The sequence below is a fragment of the Pituophis catenifer genome, unplaced genomic scaffold (genome assembly GCF_029215685.1).
Source record: "Pituophis catenifer annectens isolate HBS135680 unplaced genomic scaffold, rPitCat1.0.hap2 SCAF_1, whole genome shotgun sequence".
NCBI lineage: Eukaryota > Metazoa > Chordata > Lepidosauria > Squamata > Colubridae > Pituophis > Pituophis catenifer.
In genome coordinates this window covers 248568822-248594628 of record NW_027256881.1, presented here as the reverse complement: position 1 = coordinate 248594628, position 25807 = coordinate 248568822, and the positions used below count along the sequence as shown (strand labels likewise).

Genomic DNA, 25807 nt, shown 5'->3' with positions numbered 1-25807 from the left:
ACAGCTGACCAAGAGGTAGGTTTTTTAATGTAATTCTCACCATCTTCTCCAGATTATAATTCTTGTTGAGAAACCATGAATTACACTTTTATTCAACTCCACAATTTGTGTAATTTAGCTATGCATTTGCAGCTAGAAAAATATAAGGAATTATATTGATCAGTCTTCGTCTGTTAATGAGGAACAGAAATAAAAGCTGATTGTGACATAATTAAGGCTACTAGATGTTTTAAATGGAGAACTTGTCTTAATGTCCTTCAAGTGGCAGGAATAACATTACAGAATATAGTATAACAGAGTTGGAAGGGACTTTGGAGGTCTTCTAGTCCAACCGCTCGCTCAAGTATGGGGTCTGAGTATATCATGTCAGACAAATGGTTATCCAATCTCTTCTTTAAAACCTCCAGTGATGGAGCATCCGTAACTTCTGGAGGTAAGCTCTTCCACTAATTAATTGTTCTCACTGTCAGGAAAAAAAATTCCTTAGTTCTAGGTTGGTTTTCTCCTTGAAAAAATTCCATTTATTACTTTTTGTCTTGCCCTCAGATGCTTTGGAGAATAGTTGACTCTCTCTTCTCTGTGACATTTCCTCAAACATTAGACGTCACCATTAGTCCTTCTCTTTGTTACACTAAACAAAATTTAGACAGCTACATGATAAATGGGAGAACTGACTGTTTTGATAGGCTTGGAGCAGCCTTCCATGAGATGTTTATTACCTTGTTTTGAGTGTGGGATTTAGCTCCCCTTTTTTTTTTTTTTAAAAAAAAAAAATGATTTATGTGCCGCCCTTCTCCGGAGACTCAGGGCGGCTTACAATGCGTTAAGCAATAGCCTTCATACTTTTGTATATTTATACAAAGTCAGCTTATTGCCCCCACAAACTGGGTCCTCATTTCACCTACCTTAGAAAGGATGGAAGGCTGAGTCAACCTTGAGCCTTGGAGAGATTCGAACCAGCAGTAAATTGCAGGCAGCTGTGTTAATAACAGGGTGCTTAGACCACTGTACCAGCAAAGCTCTTTCAAAAGAACACTAAACCCTCTGCCCCAAAAACTCTGATAAAGAATTGAATGATGGGCTAAAGGTATTGCCTTGAAAAACCACTTGACTCCAAAAGTCAGCTATTTAATAGGCTTGTCAAACATCTGTCAAAACCATCTGCCAATCATAGCACTATTGAGATAGATGGGTGGTTTCGATAATTAGTGATCTGAGAAAGAAGGGTATTGAAGCCACAGGGTTTAACCAATGACTTTGTCTAGCACACCCCAAACCAGGACACAAATTTCTTGTGGCAAGCCATTATAGAGGCTATAAAAACAGGTAGGAATTGGTAACAGGGACAGTAAGTTTTGTTTTCTGATGGTTTAAGAATGAGTAGGTAGCCTTTCAGTTCAGCTGAGTGAAAATGACCAGTGATTCTCCGGAGAGCGTTGAACTACTAAATCATCACCGTCTTTTATCCATGCTGGCAAGAGCTGCTGAAACAATGCAGCAACATCTGGAAGAACATCTGTTCCCTTATGGGGAAGAATCCTGAAGTAGTATGTACAAATTGGAATTGGTCTAGTATTGTGAGCTTTACCGCTAATTCATCGTGTATAAGATCCAATGTAGTTATGCATCAAAAAAGAGTAGTTTTGGAACCCAGTTACAATTTACAATACTCATTGTATTCATACTTCTTCCATATGTGTGTATAGCATGCATTGACAAAAGGCAATAGGAAAATTTATTTCTATTATTCAAGGGATCAGCAAGAAAGTGGAAATCCTGTTATATAACCAAAGACCATGGATGGAGATCTATTTTGCTAAAATAATCATAATCATATAATCATAATCATAAGTTTATTTGTCAAGCATATATAAGATAACAGGTAAAAGTATAAACATAATTTGAATACATGAAAAGAGTAAGTAAAAAGGAATATTAGGACAGGGACGGTAGGCACTCTGGTGCACTTACACACACCCCTTACAGACCTTTTAGGCATGAGGTGAGGTCAACAGGAGCAGTTTAAGGTTAAAATTAAATAATTTGAACCAGCAAATCTTCCTTTCCTAGTAGCAAATAACTCTGAAGTACACCCAGAAATCAGTATCCCTCACACTTCCATTTCTATATTTTAAGATGAAGTTTAATTAGAAAGAACCAATAAACAACAAAAAATTCATGTAATGCATATTTTCCCAAAGCCCATTGCAAGTTGCTTCATTGTGGCATGATAAAAAGTTTATGGACCGTATAATCAAAACAAATTGATCCCGAGTGCTCTTACAGACCTTCATCATGGAAATGCAAATTAGGAAAAAGAGGACAGAATGATGATTTGTTACAGAAGTGTGTAATGCCAAGTGAACAAAGTAACCTTCGCCAGAAGCTTCTTATTTAAAAAAAAAAACCACAACCATTTCATTTAACTTTGCTCAACACAGTAGCACCACCTCATGTATATTGGAAAAATAACACCTCAAAAGGCAATCTCTGACTCTAAATCCATTTTCCCCCCATACTGTTATCCAGCTACAGATTTTTTTTTTCCTCAAACCAAATGGATGAAATTCTGTGTGGTATTTAGAAAAAAAGATAAGGAGTTGTACAATTAAATGCTAAAGCTAAATATAGGATTTCATATCAGTTATGTTTCTAGGAATGCTAAGTAAAAGATTTCATAAATCCTTCTACAAAATGAAGCAAATGTGGAGGCCTATATTAATCAATGCTTTAGAAAGAGTGATGTATTTTCAGTGACTGGAAGGGACAGAGAAGAGTGATAACATGCAGGGTTCAAACTGTGGGGTTTAGCTAGGCTTAGAAGTGATTCATCAGAACATTTTTTTCCAGCCTGTGCCCTTTGAATGTATTGGATTAAAAAAGGATTTGTAATTTAAGATGATTTATATTTTCAATAAGGCATTGAGGTCAGGCCAATACACACAGGCTCCGACTTTTCATAGACAGCTGTCAATTCCCTGTGAAATCATGAAATCTACAGGTTCAGAAAACACTGAAATTAATTTATGACATTCAATGAACACGTTCAAAACTAGACAATTAAATTCTGTGAGAAAAATATGAAAAAGTCACTAGGAAAGTTAATTTTAAAAAGCGCACAAGATTTTGAGCAATGTTGCTGACTTTAACTCACTCTGAAGAAAATAACCTGAGAAAGACGATCAAAAATCACTGTGTGGTTTGATCAATTGCTATAAACATCAAAAGTCATGTAGGCACTGGTCAATAACCTCCATAAAACTATTTCAACAAGGAGAAGGCAATCACTGACTAACTTTCTTTGACCCTTTCAGCAGATGTAGAAACCCAAACACACAAAGCCCCCTCACTATGATCTAAAGAAGATGTTTCTTCAGTGTGTTTTATTCTAAACAAGATATCCTTGCAAGCCAATGCCAACAGATAAATGCCAACAGACAATTCACAACACAATTTCCCCATTGTCATGAGAATAAGAAGAGCTCAACTCTCCTGATGACCTCACAGAAACTTCTAAGCAATTTTTTTGCCAAAATGCAGAATTGAGTTGCTAGGTCTTCTTTCCAGGATGTTTTCGGCTTCCTAGTCTACAGCCCCGGTACTTCCTGTTAGGATCCACCCACGTTATGGGGATTGGGATATAGTTCTGCTATATTTTCCATTCTCCTTAGGGCACAAATTAGGGAGTGTAACTGCTCAAATCAAGGACAGAATGCAAGTACTGTCAATGGACAAAAACAACAGGAGGAAAACTGTGCCACCTAGTGGTCAAATATGTACATTATTATGATATCTTGCCTTCGGAGATTTAGAATAAAATAAGACAGATTGCCCCCTGCTTTTATCTTTTATTTAGAAGACTATTGGGAACGATCCGTTTAGAAGATATTATTGAGAACAATTTCTCAAAATACAACAGCGTCTCTTTCTCTATAAAATGAATTAGATTTTATGCTTCAGGAAGTTTGAATGATTTACAGCTGTACTCTACAGGCCTCCTATGATTGCTACTTGATGTGGCAATTTTAGGCCATTTCAAAAGTAGAATTTCTGGTTTGCAGGCTTGCAATAAGATAAAAAAAATTTCAACTGGCTAAATACAGTTTTCCTGACTCAAAACATAGCAGATTTTCCTCGAGCAAAAAAGACTTGGTCACCTAATCAGAAGATTAATCTGCATTCTAAATCCATGTATGTTGCACAAAACAACCTTAAACAATAACATATTTAGTGGGAAAAAGAAGGGGAAAAGAATAAGAGTGGAGAGTAAATATAGCCCTTGTTGGACAGGGTGGGAGGAGACTGAATATTCAGCATGGACTTTGACTTCTTAATCTTCTTCTAAACTAGAAATTGCTCTGGAGCAATTTCTAAAATAAACTGCCAGAAGCAGAATATTTGTTTAAATTCACTGATCACATGACCTAACACACAAAGGCAAATACTTGAGCAGTTTAACATTGCTTTGTCATTTTAAAGTCCACTGGGATTAATCTCTTATCATATTTCTAATCCTCGCAGAAGAATAGATCCTGGGACTGCACTTCTCATATTCTACTAAGAATTGCTCTCCATACTTGGGAGCTAATAAAAAGGCGAAGACAAAAAAAAATCTCCTGGTATTGATTTCACGGACACATCCTTGTACCATTTTTGGCAATAAGCAGAATTGGTTCACTAAAGTGCTCCGTCAAGATGCATTCTTGTCTCTTAAATTCAGTTTACAGTATTTCTTGGTTATCTTTCATCCGATTATCGTTTAATGTTGATTCTATGTAGCTTTTTCAAAATCAGCCAAGGCTGGTTAGGTGCTTTCCCTTAGTTGAGCTCAGAAGGAAAAGGACTTCTCCAATTGGATAGATAGCAAACAATATTTCAACCGCAATAACACAAGGGCTATCAATAGATTCAAAATCAATGTAATTCACTCTAATCTTGATTGTAGGAAATATGACTTCTGCAATAGAGTAGTAAATGTCTGGAACACTCTACCTGATCCTATTGTTAAGTCTCGCTAATCCCCATACCTTTTACCTTAAACTGTCTACCGTGGACTTTTCATGTTTTTTAAGAGGTCCCTAAGGCGGCCTGAATAAGCACACCAGTGTGCCTACCATCCCTAATCTATTGTTCCCATTTATATGTACTCATTTTATGTGTTTATGTTTTGCTTCTTTATTTCCTTTTATTTGTGCCAAATTTTTTTATGTGTCCATGTCTATGTCTATACTGTTACTTGTTTCCTTGTATTTGTTGATAAATAAATAAATAAATAAATAAATAATAAACAAATAATAAACAGCGATAAAGTCCTAAGAGGGGGTCTTTGGTGTTCTCAGAACTTGGTTGTTTTCTTGCAGATGTTTCATTACTCAAACTAGCTAGTTCATTTCAATTCATTTCAATCCTTGAGGAGCACCCGGAGGTTCCAACTGGTGCAGAATGCGGCCGCGCGGAGGATTGTGGGAGCGATGGGGCGCTCCCATGTGACACCCGTCCTGTGCGAGCTGCATTGGCTTCCAGTGGTCTTCCGGGTGCGCTTCAAGGTGTTGGTTACCACCTTTAAAGTGCTCCATGGCATAGGGCCTGGGTACTTACAAGACCGCCTTCTGCCGCCGATAGCCTCCCACCGGCCAGTTCGCTCCCACAGAGAGGGACTCCTCAGGGTGCTGTCAGCCAGGCAATGTCAGCTGGCGACCCCCAGGGGGAGGCCCTTCTCTGTGGCAGCTCCTGCCCTCTGGAACGACCTGCCCCTGGAGATACGTAGGATACCAGATCTCCATGCTTTTCGCCGTGCCCTCAACACTTTTTTATTTCATCAAGCTGGGCTGGCGTAACCCCCCCTCCCCTTAGATATTTTTAATTGTAAATGGATTTTAGTCGGGAGGTTTTAAATTTTGGGCCAAAATTTGTTTAATTCTTTTAAAATTTTAAATTTGGATTGGGATGTTTTTTATTCTAGGCTGTGCACCGCCCTGAGTCCAGCAGGAGAAGGGCGGTATAAAAATTTAATAAAATAAATAAATAAATTCAACTCATTTCAACCCTGAGCTACAAATATTCTCCTTTATTGATAAAATCCTATGCAGTATGCAGGTTCTCTATTTTGTTAATCTAAGGTTAACTCTATTTGAAATCTATTATGGATATTTGTCACTCTGTTCATCAAAAAATCTATGCATGAGACATATTTGTATGTATGTATATTCTACATATTATATGTAGAATAGAATAGAATAACAGAGTTGGAAGGGATCTTGGAGGTCTTCTAGTCCAACCCCCTGTTTAGGCAAGAAACCCTCACCACTTCAGACAAATGGTTATCCAACATCTTCTTAAAAACTTACAGTGTTGGAGCATTCACAACTTCTGGAGGCAAGTTGTTCCACTGATTAAGTTGGACTGGCTTAAATAACGAATTTTAATGGGTGTTTTTAGTTTTTTAATATAAGGGCCAAATTATTTAATATGTTTTAAACTGTTTTTAAACTTTATGGATATATGTTTTTTACTGTAGCTGTGCACCGCCCTGAGTCCCTCGGGAGAAGGGCGGTATAAAAATTTAAATAATAAATAAATAATAAATAAATAAATAAATAAATAAATAAATAAATAAATAAATACTTGTTCTGTTGGGAAATTTCTCCTTAGTTCTAAGTTGCTTCTCTCCTTGATTAGTTTCCACCAATTGCTTCTTGTCCTACCCTTAGGTGCTTTGGAGAATAACTTGACTCCCTCTTCTTTGTCGCAGCCCCTGAGATATCTGAACACTGCTATCATGTCTTCCCTAGTCCTTCTTTTATTAAACTAGCATACCCAGTTCCTGCAACCGTTCTTCATATGTTGTAGCCTCTGGTCCCCTAATCATCTTTGTTGCTCTTCTCTGCACTCTTTCTAGAGTCTCAACATCTTTTTTTACATCGTGGTGACCAAACTGGATGTGGTATTCCAAGTGTGGCCTTACCAAGGCATTATAAAGTGGTATTAACACTTTACGTGATCTTGATTCTATCCCTGTTTGTATATACACCTCCAAGAAGCCACTGGATGACAAGGGAAAGGGGAAAAGAGAAAGCAGCAAGCAGGGAGAGGTGAGAAAAGATCAAACCAACCAGCAAACAACCAACCGCTCCCTAGGAATAACCCTCAATACAGTATGTATGGCCACTTGCATCTTTCCTATTATCTTGTTTTTCTAAGATCTTTTACATAAATGTAGCACAACATAACTCACCATTCCTGTTCCCAATTTACAAGTCATTCTTTAGAAGAAAACTCATATCTTCTCTAGTAAATGCAATATTTCTTCAACTGCTCCAGTTGGTTTGGCTTACCCTTAGCCAAAATTCTAAAGATAGGTGATAGAAATTGAAATCCAGTATCCTGGAAGCTAAGGAAAATGGGTCTAAATTCTAAGACTTTAGAACAGTCTATCTCTGGCAGCTTGAAGATCTGTGGAATTCTGGGAATTGGAGTTCACATATCTTTAAGCTGTCAAGATTGAGAAACACTGGTCTAGAAGATACTATATCAGAATGAAAACTGTAAAAAGTGTCTTTCGGTTTTCCAGCTTTTCAACAGACCGTCGATGTTGTAGCTCATTCTTAGGGTGCTGAATTCCTTTACAGATAGTCCTTGACTTACAACCATTCATTTAGCGACTGTTTGAAGTTAAATGGCATTGAAAAATGACTTACAACTGGTTCTTGCAGTTATGACTGTGAGGAGTCCTTGGTGTTCTCTGAGCTTGTTTTTTTGCAGATGTTTCATTACCTGAATTATCATCATCACTGTTAGTAAGGGGTGCTGTTTGATATCAGTTTATATTCTGGTGACTTGCCTGTCTGTGTGGATGGGGTCGCTATATATGTATACATCCATGTACATCTATACATCCAAACTGGACTATGTTGTTTCTCTGTGCCATATAATATATGTGGGTATATGCATAATTTTGTATTTATTTATTTTGTCATGTTTATGTAGTGTATATTGGAGGTGGTGACTCTTTCAAAGCTGTATGCAACAAAATTTCATTTTAATGTATGCTGATTAGTGTACATTCAAAGTGACAATAAAGTTATTCTAAGTCTAAGTCTTAGAGATTCTTTGGTTGGGCTATTTACTGATGGCTCTTTGGCAGTTTCTTGATTGGGGTATTGCTGACTTGATTGCTGGTCTGAAGTTAACCTTGGAGTTAATCTATGCTGATCTGAGTGCTGATTACTGATGGAGAGGTGCTTAAGTCTTTTTTTTCCTTTTGGGCTGGTTGATTATCTCTTTTGCATAGTCAATAGATGTTGTTAATGTCTATGTGTCTGTTGATAGCTAATTTGTCAGAGTGCCAGGCTTCTAGAAATTCCCTGGCATTTTTGGACTTGGCCTGGTCTAGGATGGTCACATTTTCCCAATTGAAACTATGGTTAAATTTGTCAGTATACTGTGACTATGTCAATATGTTGTGAAATTAAAGAAATTAAACTTATGACTGTCACAGCAACTCCATGGTCATGTGATTAAATTTTGGGTGCTTGGCAACTGGCATGTATCTATGGTGGGGATTGACATTTTGTGATCATCCAATAAGGAAAGTCAATGGAAGAAGCTGGATTTGCTTAACAGCTGCATGATTTGCTTAACAATTGCAGGGATCTGCTTAACAACCATGGCAAAAAACTCTCCATAAAATCAAGTTCAATTCATTTATCAACTACCTTGCTGACAAAGGGAAATGCTGGTCCCAATTGTGGTTGTAATTCAAGGAGTATCTGTATTTTGGAGATGACAGAGAGAGCCATTTTGGCTGTTTTGATTCCGCTGTATGTTATATTTTCTTTACCACTTTATAGCCTCCCCGCCTGTTAATGGTGTTTGGTTTGAAGAAAAGAATGTTGAAGGAATTCCCTGATTTTTTCCTTTTGGGACTCCACCAGAGTGTTTGAAACTAGAAATGTTACAAGCCACTGGAGAAATTATTGTAAGGTGAAAGACTAAACACATACACAAACCCTCAGCTGCTGGTAACCAGGGCAAATGAAAGAATTCCACATTTCTTCCATTAGAATTTTTTCTACCTAGGATCTAGAATTGATCTCCATTTCAGAATCATTTTCTTTTCCAGCAAAAGGAAAGGGGATTAAAAATTACAGAGAGACAGTTTGGTGTAGTGGTTAAGTCATCAGACTAGAAACTGAGAGCCTGTGGGGTTTGCTCCCACCTTACTCACAAAGCCAGCTGGATGACCCTAGGCCAGTCACTTTCTCTCAGCCCTAGAAAGAGGCAATGGCAAGCCACTTCTGAAAAACTTTGCCAAGAAAACTGCAGGGACTTGCCAAGGCAGTCTCTGAGAATCAGGCACAATTAAACAGAAGAAAAAAAATTAAAATGCAACAATTTCTTTTTTGTTTAAGTTTAAGTTTATTCAATTTCTATACCGCCCTTCTCCAGAGGGACTCAGGGCGGTGTACAGCAATATTATAATATTATAATACATGAATTTATAAAATTTAAAACCAATTAAAATCAGATATATAAAATTTGGCCGTCAATTTAAAACACACATGCACCCAATTAAAATTCATATTAGGCCAGTCCGGCTTGCTGAAACAGAAGGGGCTTAAGGGCGCGGCGAAAAGTACACAGGTTGGGGCTAAGATGAAGCTCTAGGGGCAGCTCATTCCAAAGGGCTGGTGCCCCCACAGAGAAGGCTCTCCCCCTGGGTGTCACCAGTCGGCATTGTTTGGCTGACGGCACCCTGAGGAGCCCCTCTCTGTGGGAGCGTATTGGCCGGTGGGAGGTTGTTGTTGGCAGAAGGCGGTCTCGTATATACCCCGGTCCTAAGCCATGGAGCACTTTAAAGGTGGTGACCAACACCTTGAATCGCACTCGGAAGACCAACGGGAGCCAGTGCAGCTCACGCAGGAGGGGTGTTACATGGGTATGCCAAGTTGCACCCATAAGCACCCACGCGGCTGCATTCTGGACCAGTTGGAGCCTCCGAGTGCTCTTCAGGGGGAGCCCCATGTAGAGAGCGTTGCAGTAGTCCAGACAGGACGGGACGAGGGCATGAGTGACTGTGCACAGGGCATCCCGGTCCAGAAAGGGACGCAACTGGTATACCAGGCGAACCTGATAAAAAGCTCCCCTGGCCACGGCCGTCATATGATCTTCCAAAGACAGCCGTGCATCCAGGAGAACACCCAAGTTGCGAGCCCTCTCTGTGGGGGCCAAGGTTTCACCCCCAATAGTCAGCGATGTGCCAGCTGACTATACCGGGCCGCCGGGAGCCACAGCCACTCAGTCTTGGAGGGGTTGAGTTTGAGCCTGTTTCTCCCCATCCAGATCCACACGGCCTCCAGGCACCGGGACATCATGTCAAGGGCATCATTGGGGTGGTTCGGTTTGGGAGTATTAAGCAGAACGTTATTCCTTCACAACACAGAGCAATCTTTTCCTTTATATTTTTTCCATGCAGTTTCACATTATTTACTGGTATCTTGGCACAGAATAAGGCATTTCTTAATAGGTCAAGAATGATCCAACTTCATAGCTGAAATATGACTATCCACCAAGCACAACTACTCATATGGCCATTGGACTACTCACCCAAACTTTGTGGTTAAGATACCACCCAGGGAAGGTCCAAGAATTACTCCTATTCCAAAACAAGCTCCAAGCTTTCCTAAAGCATCAGCACGTTTGGCAGGAATTGTCAAATCTGTTATAACCATCTGTGCACCTGTGAAGACAGTGGAAAATTGCCTGCTTTTGTTGAACTATGAAGCATCTTTCCATGTTCACATCTGAAGTGCTTCATGCTCAATTAATAACCAAGGCAACTGGAGACAATTGACTCCTGGATTTGTATATCTTGTAACATTACCTGGTAATCCATGAATGAAGATGCCTGGAACTCTGGAAAGAAAGAGCAGGGGGACACTGGAGGATACAGAGAGGAGCAAGAAGCACAGAGATCCAGCCAAATATGAAAGAGTCAAGGCAGCTCTGGTTCCAAACTGGTCAGCAAGCCTGGAAGAAGAATGATGCAGTATCATTTAGAACATTGACTGAACCTCAATTAGAAAAGCAGAATCTGTCATATCGGAAACCACCAACCTGACCTCCAAAAAAATCTGGACACATACCTATCTATCTACAGGTAGTCCTTTACTTACAATTATTTGTTTAGTGACTACTCAAAGTTACAATAGTATTGAAAAAAGTGACTTATGATCAGTCCTTGTACTTACAACCATTGCAGCATCCCCACAGTTATGTGATCAAAATTCCGGCACTTGGCCACTGGCATGTATTTATGATGGTTGTAGTATCCCAGAGTCATGTAATTGCCATTTGTGACCTTCCCAGCTGGCTTCCGACAAAGTTAATAGAGAAAGCTGGATTTGCTTAACAGCTATACAACCCACTTAACAACTGTAGTACTTTGCTTAACAACTGTGGCAAAAAAAAGTCATAAAATCAGACGCAACTCACTTAACAAGTGAAATTCTGGTCCTAATTGTGGTCATAAATCAAGGACTATATCCGTCTGTCTCTCTTCTGTCATCTATCATCTACCATCTATCGTTTATCATCTATCGGAATAGTGGATGAATATTTATTAGGACTGATGAATACCAATCAAAAATAGATGCTCAGAATCATTCTAAATGTATGTGATCCTGAAAATTTTAGCAAATAACACAGACTACTAAATTGCCTTCTCAAGCAGTCTCCCATATAATCTTTTAAATCAACTGATGTTATCAGCAGCAGTGGCCTTACTCCAGTGTTCCCCAAGCTTAGAGAAAATTGCATGGACTTCAATTCCCAGAGTTCTCAGCAATGATCACGCTTCTTGGAAAAATCTGTGAGCTTGTAGTCTGAAAACACTAAGGTTGTAAGGAAAGTAGTTTTGCTCTTATCAGATCCCTAAGTACTAGTTAATACACCATAAAGGGTATTCTTCAGATTTTCCCCTTTTCTGTTTTATCCTGCATGTTTAATTGAAATGGATACTAAATCTGAATTATTTTCCTAAGTTAAACATGATACTATTAATTTAGGATAATTCTGCCATTGCATAAGAGCTCAGAAGAACAACACTTTAGATTTACCTTCCAAAGATGGGGCCACCCAGAAGCTTAAGAATACCAAAGAATGTTTGCAAGTAGCCAAATCCAATTGCATCCAAACCCAAGTTAGTTGCCAAATGCTAAAACAGAGGAGAAAATAGAAAGGTTTAGACATTACATTTTTGAAAGGGATGTTAAAAAAAAGGTGAAGTTGATCATCACTTCTGATGATCTGTATAATTTTCTTGACATCCATATCAGTAGTGAAATCTAAAATTTGTTACTACCGGTTCTGTGGGCATGGCTTGGTGGTGGTGGGGTAATGTGACTGGGTAAGCGTGGCCAACTTTTTTTTAAAAAAACTTTTAAAATCATTTTTTCTACAACCTCTTCGGCCAAAGAGGTTGTAGAAAAAATGTTTTTAAAAGTCTCTGACGATCCCAGCTGAGTTGCCTGATTGGCAGAGGCTTTTTTTCTTTTAAAAGCCTCTGACGATCCCAGCTGAGCCGCGCGAACATCAGAAACTTTTTTTTTAACTTTTAAAAGCATTTTTTCGGCCGAAGAGTTTGTAGAAAAAATGCTTTTAAAAATAATTTTTAAAAAAGCCTCTGATGATCGCGCGGCTCAGCTGGGCATGGGGGTTGGGAGGGCAGGGATTTTTGCTACCAGTTCTCCGAACCACCGCCTCCATCACTATTGGATCGGGCAATCCGGTCCGAACTGGGAGCATTTTACCCCTGATCCATATGGAAGTGGTCGCTATTGTCTTTTAAAACATTCATTTCACAGTCTAGCCTACAGCATTGATATTCCATAATGGTTTCTCATCCAATTATTAATCAGGTTGAATATTGCTTAACTTCTCAATCAGCCATGCTCAGGTAGAATACCTATAAACCAGAGGTGTCCAACCTTGGCAACTTTAGAATTTATGGATTTCTGACTGGCTGGGGAATTCTGGGAACTGAAGTCCACAGGTCTTAAAGTTGTCAAGATTGGACAACATGCTATAAACTGTAACTCACCTTCAAGCCTTAGTTCCTCTTTCTTCCTTCATTTTAAAAGAAAATGAAAGGAATATTTCTACCTCCACTCCTATTGGTCAGAGGTTTAAGTTTAATTTGATGGCGTTTTCAGCTACCAAACCCCTCCCCCCAATACAAACCGAATACTGCTTAATCTTGATTAAGAACCACTTTAAACTTCAGATTTCACTTTGTGTTTATACACGATTCACTGAATTCTGTTAAACTCTTTTATACGGTTATAAGCTCTTGTCTATTTAGTGGGAAATAAATATTTACATTATAAAACTCTTAGCATCATTTTGCAGCATAAATCAAAAATAAGCAAGGGATTATAACTTTAATTCATTTTCCTTTTCCTCAATAATTGTTTTCTCTTTTACCACTGAGGAGTCCAGAAGAACTAAAAACAACTTTTGGAAATGATATAGAGAGGGGCATTTCTAAGTTTGGAAAAATGATTTCAAAGTTGCATCCAACATCTCTTTTTAAAACATCCATATACATAATGAATAACTGCGTCCCTAGCAATTAAACCATAACAGCCTGAACAGCCTGTAATCAATCTCATCAGAAAATGTGATTTAAAAAATTCTATTCAGCTCCCAATTAATAATAACCATAATAATTATTATTAATTATTAAGAATACCTCTAACACTATAAAACATCAACATTTGCCTATCCCTGATCCTTGGGAAGGTGGATAAAAATGCCAAATCCATCAACAAAACCACCATTAGTCAATTGAAAAAGGTGGCTTTACTTGGATCAACTTACATCCTGCGATGATACCTTTAACACCATTGAACAACATCTGCCTACATGAGAAGAATCTCATAGCTCTGCAGACAAAACACTGTAATTTAACACCAGCTGTCTGCAATTAAAGTAAGTTCAAATCTTGCCAGGCTCAAGGTTGACTCAGCCTTCCATCCTTTCTAAGGTAGGTAAATTGAGGACCCAGTTTGTGGGGGCAATAAGCTGACTTTGTATAAAATATACAAAAGTATGAAGGCTATTGCTTAATGCACTGTAAGCAGCCCTGAGTCTCCGGAGAAGGGCGGCATATAAATCAAATTAAAAAAAAAAGAAAAGAATCAATACATGGATAAAAATTTCAAATTTACTCTGGCTGTCTGTATGAACAACCATAATAAGTACATTTATATGTCACATGACTCCCAGCAACTCTGGACGGTTTACAATTTGCTAAAAGCATTTAAAAACAAGAAACAGTACAAAACCACAAAAACAACAATTAACTAAGTTTGTTTATTCTTTGGCCTGGGAGCTGATACAGAAACAAGACTCAAGGAGAGCCTTAAGGGAAAGTTCCTTATACAGCCCATCCTTATGAGCTAATAAGGTAACCAGAACAACTTTTGCAGGACAAATATTAGTTTGTCTATTTTAATTTATCTGAGGTGACATGGTTAAATGGATTTCTGCTTAGTAGTACCAAGAAACATGCCATGGTTTCAAGCAATAACTGAACAGGCAGCAAGCATTCACACTTTGTACTCACTGGCACGATCCCAAATTGCATAAACATGCAGGTCAGATCCATAGCCGTCAGAAGGTAAGTGATTTTAATCACCCACCATGCTGAGATCACATTTACGATTTTCTTATCTTCCATCTCCAAGTGTTCCTCTTTCAGTTCCAATTTTTGTTCACTCTGAAAAGTTTCCTATATTCCTGCGTACTGCTCAGGCTGGAGGGTCTATGTGGAAGTGAAATGAAAATAAATGTTTAGCTAGAAAGAAGGAACACCTGCTCATTAACATAAAGTGCAAAAGTCCTGGGTTTGGTTTTTTTTTAAAAAAACTTGGAATTGGAATGAGTGCTGAGTCATGGCATAGATTACATTTTTATGCCCATTGCATTTTAGAAAGTGAGTTTGCTGGATTAACAAACTCACTTGCTAAAATGTTTTATATGCTTAGATTGCTAATATATTTGTTTAGATTGAGAAAAAAAATGCAAATAAAAGTAATGGTACGTCCATATCTTACGTGCATCTACTTGGAGGTAACCAAGACCCTCAGTGAACAAGTTAGCATAAATAGACTGCAGTCACATAGCATAAAACTTTATTCAGATATATTTATTTAGTTCCTCATCAGTGAACTGAGGGTTACTGTTTTGGAGACTCAGAAATTTTACTGTATTGACCAGAAATACATATGGCATAATTAATAATAATAATAGTCTTTATTGTCATTGTACATCATGTGTACAACGAAATTGGTTTAGCCTCTACTGGTGCAATCCATAGCAGAAAATACAAGACAACATAAATAGTATAGAAATAGTATAGAGCCGTGATGGTGAACCTATGGCACGTGTGCTGGAAGTGGCACACAAAGCCATCTCTCCAGGTATGCCAGCCGTTGCCCGTTGCTCTTCCGGATTCCAGCATGCACGGTCTTCATGTGTGCATGCACGAGAAACCGAAAGACCAGGTGACCGGCACGCATGTGTGCACCGGAAACCAGAAGCTCAGTTTCCCAGTGCACACATGCGCGCCGGGGAACTGGTCTTCCAGTTTCCTGCGCTCCTGCATGTGCTCGCCAGGGAACTGCTCTTCCGGTTTCTGGCGTTCCCCCGCACATGCATGTGCACTCCAGTTTCGGCACTCAGTGCTGAAAAGGTTTACCAACACTGGTATAGAGAATGATCCTTATACAAATAATTGGGGGAAAAAATACTAATCTATTTGTTGGATACAACAACCTATGCTAAAGTATTCCAGTAAATATATCTACTGTACAGGTAGACCTCAATTTAAAACGACAGTTTTCGTTTAGTAACTGTTCAAAGTCACAACAGCATTGCAAAAATGGCTTATGACCGTTTTTCACACTTATGACCGTTGCATTATCCCTGTGGTCACATGATCAAAATTCAGATGCTTGGCAACTGGCATGTATTTATGACAGTTTCAGTGTCCCAGGGTCATATAATCATCTTTTGCAAACTTCTGACAAGCAAAATCAATGGGGAAGCCAGATTCACTTAACAACCCTGTTAGTAACTCAATAACTGCAGTGATTGACTTAACAACTGTGGCAAGAAAGATAATAAAATGGAACAAATTTAACAACTGTCTCACTTAGCAACAGAAATGTTGGGTTCAATTGTGGTCGTAAATCAAGGGCTACCTTTATGCACAAACTTTTATTTTTCAGATGGGGGAGGGGTGTTTAGTAACAATAGCATGGTAGGTCTTGAGCTCTTGTTATCTCAATTAAAAGGATTACAGAGCCAGGTTTTGAGAAAAATTCCTCCAAGGAATCCTTCGAGATGGAAATCCTCCCAGGGAATTCTTGGAGAGGGAAGATAAGAGGTAACATACCTCTTATATGGCCTGATACCACCCACAATACAGGAGGGTGCAGGTCAGTGGTGGGTTGCCCCCGGTTTGCACTGGTTCTATACAATCGGTAGTAAAACTGGTGGGAGGCTCTGCCCACTGACCCCAACGTCATCAAAGTGCTTCTGCGCATGTGCAGAAGAGTGCTCGCATGCGGCCCCATTGTGAACCAGTAGTAAAGGTAAGTAGAACCCATCCCTGGTGCAGGTTCCAAAAACAATTACAGGGATTTCAATTTATTTCACAAAAAGTCTAATGCACAGAGGAATGGATCCTTCCTCCTTTAAATTGCTGCACTGTTTTGGGAAGTCTCCAACTTTGCATTTAGGAGAGATGAATGGAAGAGATGGAAGAAGAAATGGAAAGAGAAATACATGAAGGGAAGATTCCTATTAGCAGGCAGTGCACATGTGAATGTAGCCGACAACTGGAAAATGAGTAGTAAATTGACTGCTATTTCTATCATGAAAGCACAACAGTCTTTTCTCTCAAGGCATCCGATAAGCTGTTATAGTACTAAAATATTACTATTTAATTACTAAAAGTAAATGCAAGATTAATAAATCAGAACAATTCAGAAGCTGCCTATTGTATTATAATGGACAAAGGGCTTACAGAAGAGCGATGAGCTAATGGCGACATTCAATTCCAGTCGGCTTGAAAGAGCTTTTCACTGTTTACATTTCTTACCAAGCATTATGAAAATAAAGAAGGAAAATCCATCTTCCTGGTTTGTACACAACAGGGACCGTGTTAAAATTGTCATCTATGAATACAGCAGAAGAATAAAAATAATATGTATAATCAAGATGCAATATTTATTTTTATTTATGGAAAGACTACCTGTATCTTATTCCAAGTCAATGTCATATCTGCAAGAATTAAAACAGGGGTGTCATACTCGCGTCATCATGACATCGTCACGTGTCGTATAGTGACTATTTCCCCCTTCGCTAAACCAGGTGAGGGTGTGGCCAGCGCATGACGCATCCAGCCCGTGGACCGCGAGTTTCACACCCCTGATCTAGAAGATTTCTGTGAGCTAGAGGGAAAAAAAGCCAGAAACTGGGAATCACCCTCAGTGAATACTGTAGAATACAATAGAATATTCTTTATTGGCCAAGTGTGATTGGACACACAAGGAATTTGTCTCTGGTGCATAAGTTCTCAGTGTACATATAAACAACGGAGTGATAAATCATAAATAATAAGATACAAACAACAAAGTGATAAATCATAAGATAACAATAGGAAAGAATAGAATAGAATAACAGAGTTGGAAGGGACCTTAGAGGTCTTCTAGTCCAACCCCTGCTTAGGCAGGAAACCCTACACCACTTCAGACAAATGGTTATCCAACATCTTCTTAAAAACTTCCAGTGTTGGAGTATTCACAACTTCTGCAGAAAAGTTGTTCCACTGATTAATTGGAACTACAGTGGTTTAAAGCACCCTGTTATTAACACAGCTGCCTGCAATTTACTGCTGGTTCGAATCTCTCCAAGGCTCAAGGTTGACTCAGCCTTCCATCCTTTCTAAGGTAGGTTAAATGAGGACCCAGTTTGTGGGGGCAATAAGCTGACTTTGTATAAATATACAAAAGTATGAAGGCTATTGCTTAACGCACTGTAAGACGCCCTGAGTCTCCGGAGAAGGGCGGCATATAAATCAAATTAAAAAAAAAAAATTGTTCTAACTGTCAGGAAATTTCTCCTTAGTTCTAGGTTGCTTCTCTCCTTGATTAGTTTCCACCCATTGCTTCTTGTCCTGCCCTCTGGTGCTTTGGAGAATAGCTTGACTCCCTCTTCTCTGTGACAGCCCCTGAGATATTGGAACACTGCTATCAAAGATGAGAAGGACAATAACAATACAGCCCTACTACATGGGTAAATATTCTTAGGCATAAGACAATGCTGTAGGAATTAGGGTTTATCAGAGTGATGGCATGGGGGGTAGGGGTGGGGAAATTGTCCCTGTGTCTAGTTGTTTTGGCATGCAGTGCTCTATTGCAGCATCCTGAGGGGAGGAGTTGAACAGTTTACATCCAGGATGTGAGGTGTTTGTAGATATTTTTCTCAGCCCTCTTTTTGGCTCATGCAGTATACAGGTATACAGTATGGACTTGTTTGCTGAGAGCTCTTGTCAGTTAAAGTGTTCTACTGTTCATTACTGTACTCCTTTGGCTAACAAAGAGCTCAATTGTCATCAAATATATTGCCACACCTGATGAGCCTATCCTGCCACAGAGAAAAACTGTTATTTATTATTATTAGTCATATTTCTATGCCGCTCACTCTCCAAGGACTCTGGGCGGCCTACACCAAAAACAGTATACTAAATAGCATATTGCCCCCTAACAATCTGAGTCCTCATTTTACCCACCTCGGAAGGATGGAAGGCTGAGTCAAACTTGAGCTGGTGAAATTTGATCCGCTGATCTGCTGAACTAGCAGTCAGCTGAAGTAGCTGCAGTACTGCACCCTAACCACTGCACCACCTCGGCTCATTGTTAAAGTGCCATCCTCTGTTCTTTGAACTATACTTGAAAACTATGCTTGCTGATCCCTATTCTGCCACTGTTAGCTGTTGAGTTAGGCCAGATCAAGAAACAGACATCCCAGAGATTCAAAGAATGCTAATTTCTGCTATGTATTAATAGAATCTTAAAAGCCTGTCCAAAACCATCACTTTTTAAGGACCACAAGAATGGAGTGGGCAAAATGCATCCTCTACCACAAGGAATACTGTAAACATAGTAAAAATGTGATGACAAAAAGGCCCTTGCTGGCACCAGCAGTGGGAGGAACTCTCAAGACAGAACCAGCAACACACAACTGGCAGCATTTGGTTCTCTTTCCAGCGAGATGTGGAATTTGCTACTTTGGCATGCAGTAAATAGACCATGATAATAATGAGCCAAGACTTGAGAGAGATTAAGTTGTTATTATTGCTAGCAGGGAGTTGGGAAACAAGGTGCCCAAAAGGCAATGGTTTTTGTTGATCACACTCTGTTGATTCCAAGTTCTGTTCTCTAAAGCATATTTTTGCCTTTTCTCCTTAGAAAGCATCATTAAACCCCTTCCATGAGTCTTCCAAAATGAAGGAACAGCATAAACATTGTAATGCTGTAAAAGAGCCCATTGGAAAATATTGTTTCCCAGCCTAACTTTTAACGTTCCCAGCAATTACAAATTATAACATGTGTTTCTCAACCAACCTCTAATATTTTTATATGGTCAGAGTTAGGCTGCATCCCCTTTAGGAAGTTAGCACCCACCCCTTTCCTAGAAGAATGAAATATTTTAGGAAATATTAAAAAGGCAGAATATATTTCCCTGGATGAGAAATGGAGAAACATGTTTTAAAGACAAAGCAGCTCCCACCTTCCTGCCTCCCCCGCTTTTGTCAATGGGCCAGAGGCGGAAACCCAATCCTTTGTCAAAGGTTCATCATCTGCAACACAATAGGACCCATCTAGCAACAGAAACTCACACATGGCACCTGGGAAGATTACATCAGCCAACAAGGCTAGCTAAGACCCCCAATCCCTGGGAATCTGATAACCAATCGGGATATTCTTTCTAGGCCCCAGGAAGTTCAAAGCCAGAGAGGGCATAAAAACCCAGGGACTCACAGCATCTCGACGCCTTTTCTGTTCAGGAACTCAAACCATGTGATCCTGTCCACCATTAAACCATCTTTCCAAGCAGTCTCCATGTTTCCAGTATCTTTTTCCTCACTTGGAGCTGAACCCAGAAGGATATTTCTTCCTACAGGGCTCAATGAAGGACTTACTGATTCAAATTCTGTCTGGAACAAGCATTTTGGGGAACTTCCTTGTCCATCTCACCTTGCTAGACAGGTTTAGTTTTACCGTAAGGAGATAAATTAACGATGACTCGGCATATTTACTTGTAGAAAGTAAAAATGTCTTTTAAAGAAGATTTTCCAGCTCTTTCCAGCCATAAGAAGGAGTGAGGGGTGAACACTTTTATTTCAAAGCATTCCAAGCAATGTTTCCTGATTTAAATCCAACTGCTAAACCTGAGCAGGGGGTTGGACTAGAAGACCTCCAAGGTCCCTTCCAGCTCTATTCTGATTGATTGATTGATTGATTGATATTATGGCCTTTCCTTGCCAGCACTTTCTGCCCTTGGCCTGTTTAAAACTCTGACTCAAAGCTGTATATTTTTAAATATATATCACAGAAACAACTCAGTGTACTGGTTAGCTTTCAATAATGTTATATTGAGCATTAACTGTTAAATGATGATTTTTTTTGTTTGGGTCTGTCTACAGGTAATCCTTGATTTACAACCAGTGGTGAAATAAATTTATTACTACCGGTTCTGTGGGCATGGCTTGGGGTGGGTGGGTGGGGGTAATGTGACTGGGTGGGCATGGCCAACTGTTATTTTTTCTACTTTTAAAACCATTTTTTCTACAATCTCTTCAGCCGAAGAGGTGGTTAAAAAAATGCTTTTAAAAGCCTTGACAATCCCAGCTAAGTTGCCTGATCGGCAGAGGCTTTTTTTCTTTTAAAACATTTTTTCTACAACCTCTTTGGCTGAAGAGGTTGTAGAAAAAATGCTTTTAAAAGCCTCTGACGATCCCAGCTGAGCCGCACAATCACGAGAGGCTTTTTTTTTTTAATTTGAAAGCATTTTTTTCGGCCGAAGAGGTTGTAGAAAAAATGCTTTTAAAAATATATTAAAAAAAGCCTCTGATGATTGCGCAGCTCAGCTGGGGCAGGGGGAGTGGAGGGATTTTTGCTACCGGTTCTCCGAACCACCCGCCGTCATCGCTACCAATCAGGCGATCCAGTCCGAACCAGAAGCATTTCACCCCTGCTTACAACCATTTGTTTAGTGACCATTTGAAGATACAATGGTACTGAAAAAAGTGACTTATGACTGTTTTTCATACTCATCACCTTTGCAGCATTCCCCGTAGTCACATGATGAAAATTCAGACGCTTAGCAACTGGCATGTATTTATGTCAGTTGCAGAGTCCCAAGGTCATGTGATTACCTTTTGCAACCTTCTGATAAGCAAAGTAAATGTGTTTTGCCTCATTTTACAATCTTTCTTGCCACATAGTTAAGTGTAAAATGAGGCAAAATTCACTTAACAACTTTCTTGCTTAGCAAGAGAAATTTTGGGCTCAATTGTGGTTGTAAATTGAGGACTACCTGTATTGATATTATCTCTTATAGGACTGTATCTTGCAGGCAGGCAGGCAGGCAGGCAGGCAGGCAGGCAGGCAGGCAGGCAGGCAGGAAAAAGCAAATCTCTGGTTGAATTGGAACTCAGATATTCAAACTGACAACACCCGAGTTTCCTGGTCTCTCCACAGTGTAATTGCTGCCCCACCCCCTGGACTGTCCTCAGATATTTTCTTAATATCCTACAAATTTCTCACAAGAGATTCCACTCTGTCATGAATTGGGGCACTACTCATTAGGATGACAGTAGGCAAATACACTAATCTTTTTAAGAATTGCCACTCTTCTCGGTGTTGTGGAAGTTGAAGCTATTTCACTTGTGGTATAAAATGCCTGCTATGTTCACAATGGAGGTTGAATCTCCAAAGATCAGTAATTTTAACCGTTTCTGTGATTACGAGATTGCTACTCTTTTTTTTTTTTTATGTGATCAGTTCTCAGACACCTCTGAGAAGATTGCAAAATTGCTATCGATACCGCTGGCTTCTCAAACCCACCAGTGTCTCCTTTACATTATGGACCATTTTAGGATTTTTATGCCATTTTCTTCCTTCGACTCATTGTATTTCTGGCACTTCATTTTTTTGTTGGCCTTGGACTGCAGATAAATGAACTATCATAAATAAATAGCCGCCCACAGCGTGGGTCAAACGGTGCCAGAGGCTACCTGATTTCAACCCAAACATGCTTTCGGGGCCATAAAGAAGAATACCATGATTTGGTGGCATCCTTCCTGTGGACTCATTCTCATGTTCTCATTCTTCTGAAGGCATGCCATAGTGACTGGGAATTTTGAATGGCAGCGAAACATATCTGAAGTAAACTAACTTGAGTGAAGTTGTTCTCCTTTCTCAGAAATTTCTCATTCCCGACAGTGAGAACAAATAATCAGTGCAATAACTTTCCTCTAGAAGTTGTGGGTGCTCCATCACTAGAGGTTTTCAAGAAGAGATGGGGCAGCCATTTGTCTGCAACGGTATAGGGTCTCCTGCTTGAGCAAGGGGTTGGACTAGAAGACCTCCAAGGTCCCTTCCAATCCTATTATTTTATGTACTACTGTATGTTCTATGTTCCTCAAAAACTACTAATGTAGTCTTCATTTTTGCAGCCAACAGCAATACACATTATATCTAATTCTTTGGCAGGCAGAATGAAGCCTTCAGCAAACTATTTTAACGTGAACATTGCGTTACAGGCAAGGGTTTATTGAAAATTATTTCCTATGTGTTCATCTAATTTTCCATTAACAAGATCATAGTCAAAACATCCACATTCCAAGCCAAGGCATGACTTCTTAAACTGGATATATCCAGGAAAAAAATTCATTCTTCATCAGCATTTGATAGGGGAAGGAATTCATTGTCCTAATAACAGGTTTGATTAATGTTGCATTGTTTCCGCTTTCCACAGCAGATGGAGCAAGCTGACCATGAAAGGAATTTCAAGCTGGAAGTCTAGAAACCACAATTATTCTGAATGTATGTAGTATAGCCTTCTCAGCCAATAGGAATAACATTCATGTCCAGACAAGCATTAGATGACAAGTAAAGGTTAGTTTTCGGTACAGGTATAATACCTGTCCTGTTTAGCAACTGTTTAAAGTTATGTTGTAAATTTGTGACTGGTCCTCACACTTAGGACCATCACAGCATCCCTCATGTGATCATGTGATTACTATTTGTTTGCTTGCAACAAGTTGATTCAATTGAGAAGTCAGTAGTAAAATCGTAAGTCACAGTCACTTGATGTCTTGCTTAATGTCTTTGTCACTGAGCAATGGAGTTGCTGGTCCCAATTGTGGTTGTTAAGCAAGGACTACCTGTATGTCTTTGCTGCTACCAAGTAGTACTTTGCTGCCGCTTATTAGTAGTAACTGTGAGAGGGATCTTGGAGTCCTAGTGGACAACCATTTAAATATGAGCCAGCAGTGTGCAGCAGCTGCCAAAAAAGCCAACACAGTTCTAGGCTGCATAAACAGAGAGATAGAATCAAGATCTCGTGAAGTGTTAATACTACTTTATAATGCCTTGGTAAGGCCACACTTGGAATACTGCATTCAGTTTTGGTCACCACAGTGTAAAAAAGATATTAAAACTCTAGAAAGCGTGCAGAGAAGAGCAACGAAGATGATTAGGGGATTGGAGGCTAAAACATATGAGGAACGGTTGCAGAAACTGGGTATGTCTAGTTTAATGGAAAGAAGGACTAGGGGAGACATGATAGCAGTGTTCCAATATCTCAGGGGCTGCCACAAAAAAGAGGGAGTCAAGCTATTCTCCAAAGCACCTGAGGGTAGGAAAAGAAGCAATGGGTGGAAACTAATCAAGGAGAGAATCAACTTAGAACTAAGGAGAAATTTCCTGACAGTTAGAACAATTAATCAGTGGAACAACTTGCCTCCAAAAGTTGTGAATGCTTCAACACTGGAAGTTTTTAAGAAGATGTTGGATAACCATTTGTCTGAAGTGGTGTAGGGTTTCCTGCCTAAACAGGAGGTTGGATTAGAAGACCTCCAAGGTCCCTTCCAACTCTGTTTTTCTATTCTATTCCATTCCATTCCATTCCATTCCATTCCATTCCATTCCATTCCATTCTATTCTATTCTATTCTGTCATTTGGATTTTTGCAGCTCCAAAAGAGTAGACCTAAGGTATTTGGTGAGCTGAAAACAGCTCTGGATGTAGTGAGATAGAGAGAAGTTCCCTGAGGATGGTTTCCAGCATGAGTCTGAAAGCTTGGAAGACAAAACCTCTGGTTCCGGTGACCGACCCAGATTGGAACCTTTAGAGATGTATCCTGGCTGATGTATCTGATGCCCTAAATCCTCATAATTCACCTATACTAAGTATACACAACATCCTAATATGGGTAAGGGATTAGGGAAGGATTGTTAACAATTAGCAAATGCCATGAAACAGATAACTTCTATTTTCCAAACAATATTTCAACACCTCTTCCAACTCTGTGCCCTTTGGTGCCAAGAGAGCATGCAGCCAGCCTCTCCCTTACAATGGGGAAGGGGCATCACATAAAGGTTGGGAAAAACTCATATGCTCTTTTTATGACAACCTAACATTTATGGAGAGACTGTTTTGTGTAGAGGTTAAGGCACCAGGTTAGAAAGTGGAAGACTATGACTTTTGGTCCACCCTAGGCACAAAGCCAGCCAGTTGGCCTTGGGCCAGTCACTCTCTCTGAGCCCTAGGAAGGAGGCTATGGAAAACCACTTCTGAAGAACCTTGCCAAGAAAATTGCAGAGACTCCTGCAGGCAGTTGCCAGGAGTCAACACTGATTCAAAGGTGCACCTACACAACTTTTAAAAGGGAAAGTAGATTCTTCCCTGTCGGGGACTACAAAACGTTTTTTCAGTCCCCATTTACAGTATCCATACTTTTCTCAGCTAAATGCTTCTGTTGCACCCTTTACGGATATGTAATTCTTCCTTGAGTCGTGCTTGATCCCTGATGAGCTTGACCCATGTGGACACCTTTGTGCAGTTTGTTTGGCAATAATATGTAACGCGTTTGTCATGGCTTTCCTTGGATTTTGGTCCCCAGTCTAGCCTGATATCCCAGATTGGTGTTCTCCCATTGAACTACTCAACCAGGTGCAACATTGCCTAGCTTTTTCTGCGACAGTCAAGGTAAGATTGGGGCTGCCACTTTCATCATAATCCAATAAATTAAGACATGCATATATAGCAATAGCAATGAGTGGTGCGGTGGCCTAGAGGTGGAGCTCTCGCCTCACAATCAGGAGGCTTTGAGTTTGATCCTAGGTAGAGGCAGATATTTCTCTCTCTGAGCACATTGAGATTATATCCGCTGAATATAACTCCGCATTGGTGTCAGGAAGGGCATCCGGCCAGTAAAAACTCAGCTCCATTCGGTTGCCCAGACTCCACTCCGCAAAGGATTATGGGGTCATTAAAAGACAAAAGATGATATAGCAATAGCAATAGCACTTAGACTTGTATACCGCTTTACATTGCTTTACAGCCCTCTCTAAGCAGTTTACAGAGTCAGCATATTGCCCCCAACAATTTGGGTCTTCATTTTACCCAACTCGGAAGGATGGAAGGCTGAGTCAACCTTGAGCCTGGTG

At 39.7% G+C, this 25807-nt stretch overlaps 1 protein-coding gene across 1 annotated transcript in view; it reads right to left on the bottom strand.

Annotated features, from left to right (window-relative positions):
* The window catches only part of SLC22A18 (solute carrier family 22 member 18), a 76652-nt gene extending 61830 nt beyond the window's left edge, over nucleotides 1-14822 (bottom strand). Inside the window, exons 1-4 of the mRNA XM_070957423.1 lie at nucleotides 14627-14822; nucleotides 12117-12214; nucleotides 10883-11028; nucleotides 10606-10738 (exon numbers count right to left, since the gene is read on the bottom strand). Of these exons, the coding sequence (XP_070813524.1) occupies nucleotides 10606-10738; nucleotides 10883-11028; nucleotides 12117-12214; nucleotides 14627-14740 (491 nt within the window). The 5' untranslated portion in view covers nucleotides 14741-14822. The remainder of the gene's footprint in view (nucleotides 1-10605; nucleotides 10739-10882; nucleotides 11029-12116; nucleotides 12215-14626) is intronic.
* Between the last annotated feature and the right edge of the window lie 10985 nt (nucleotides 14823-25807).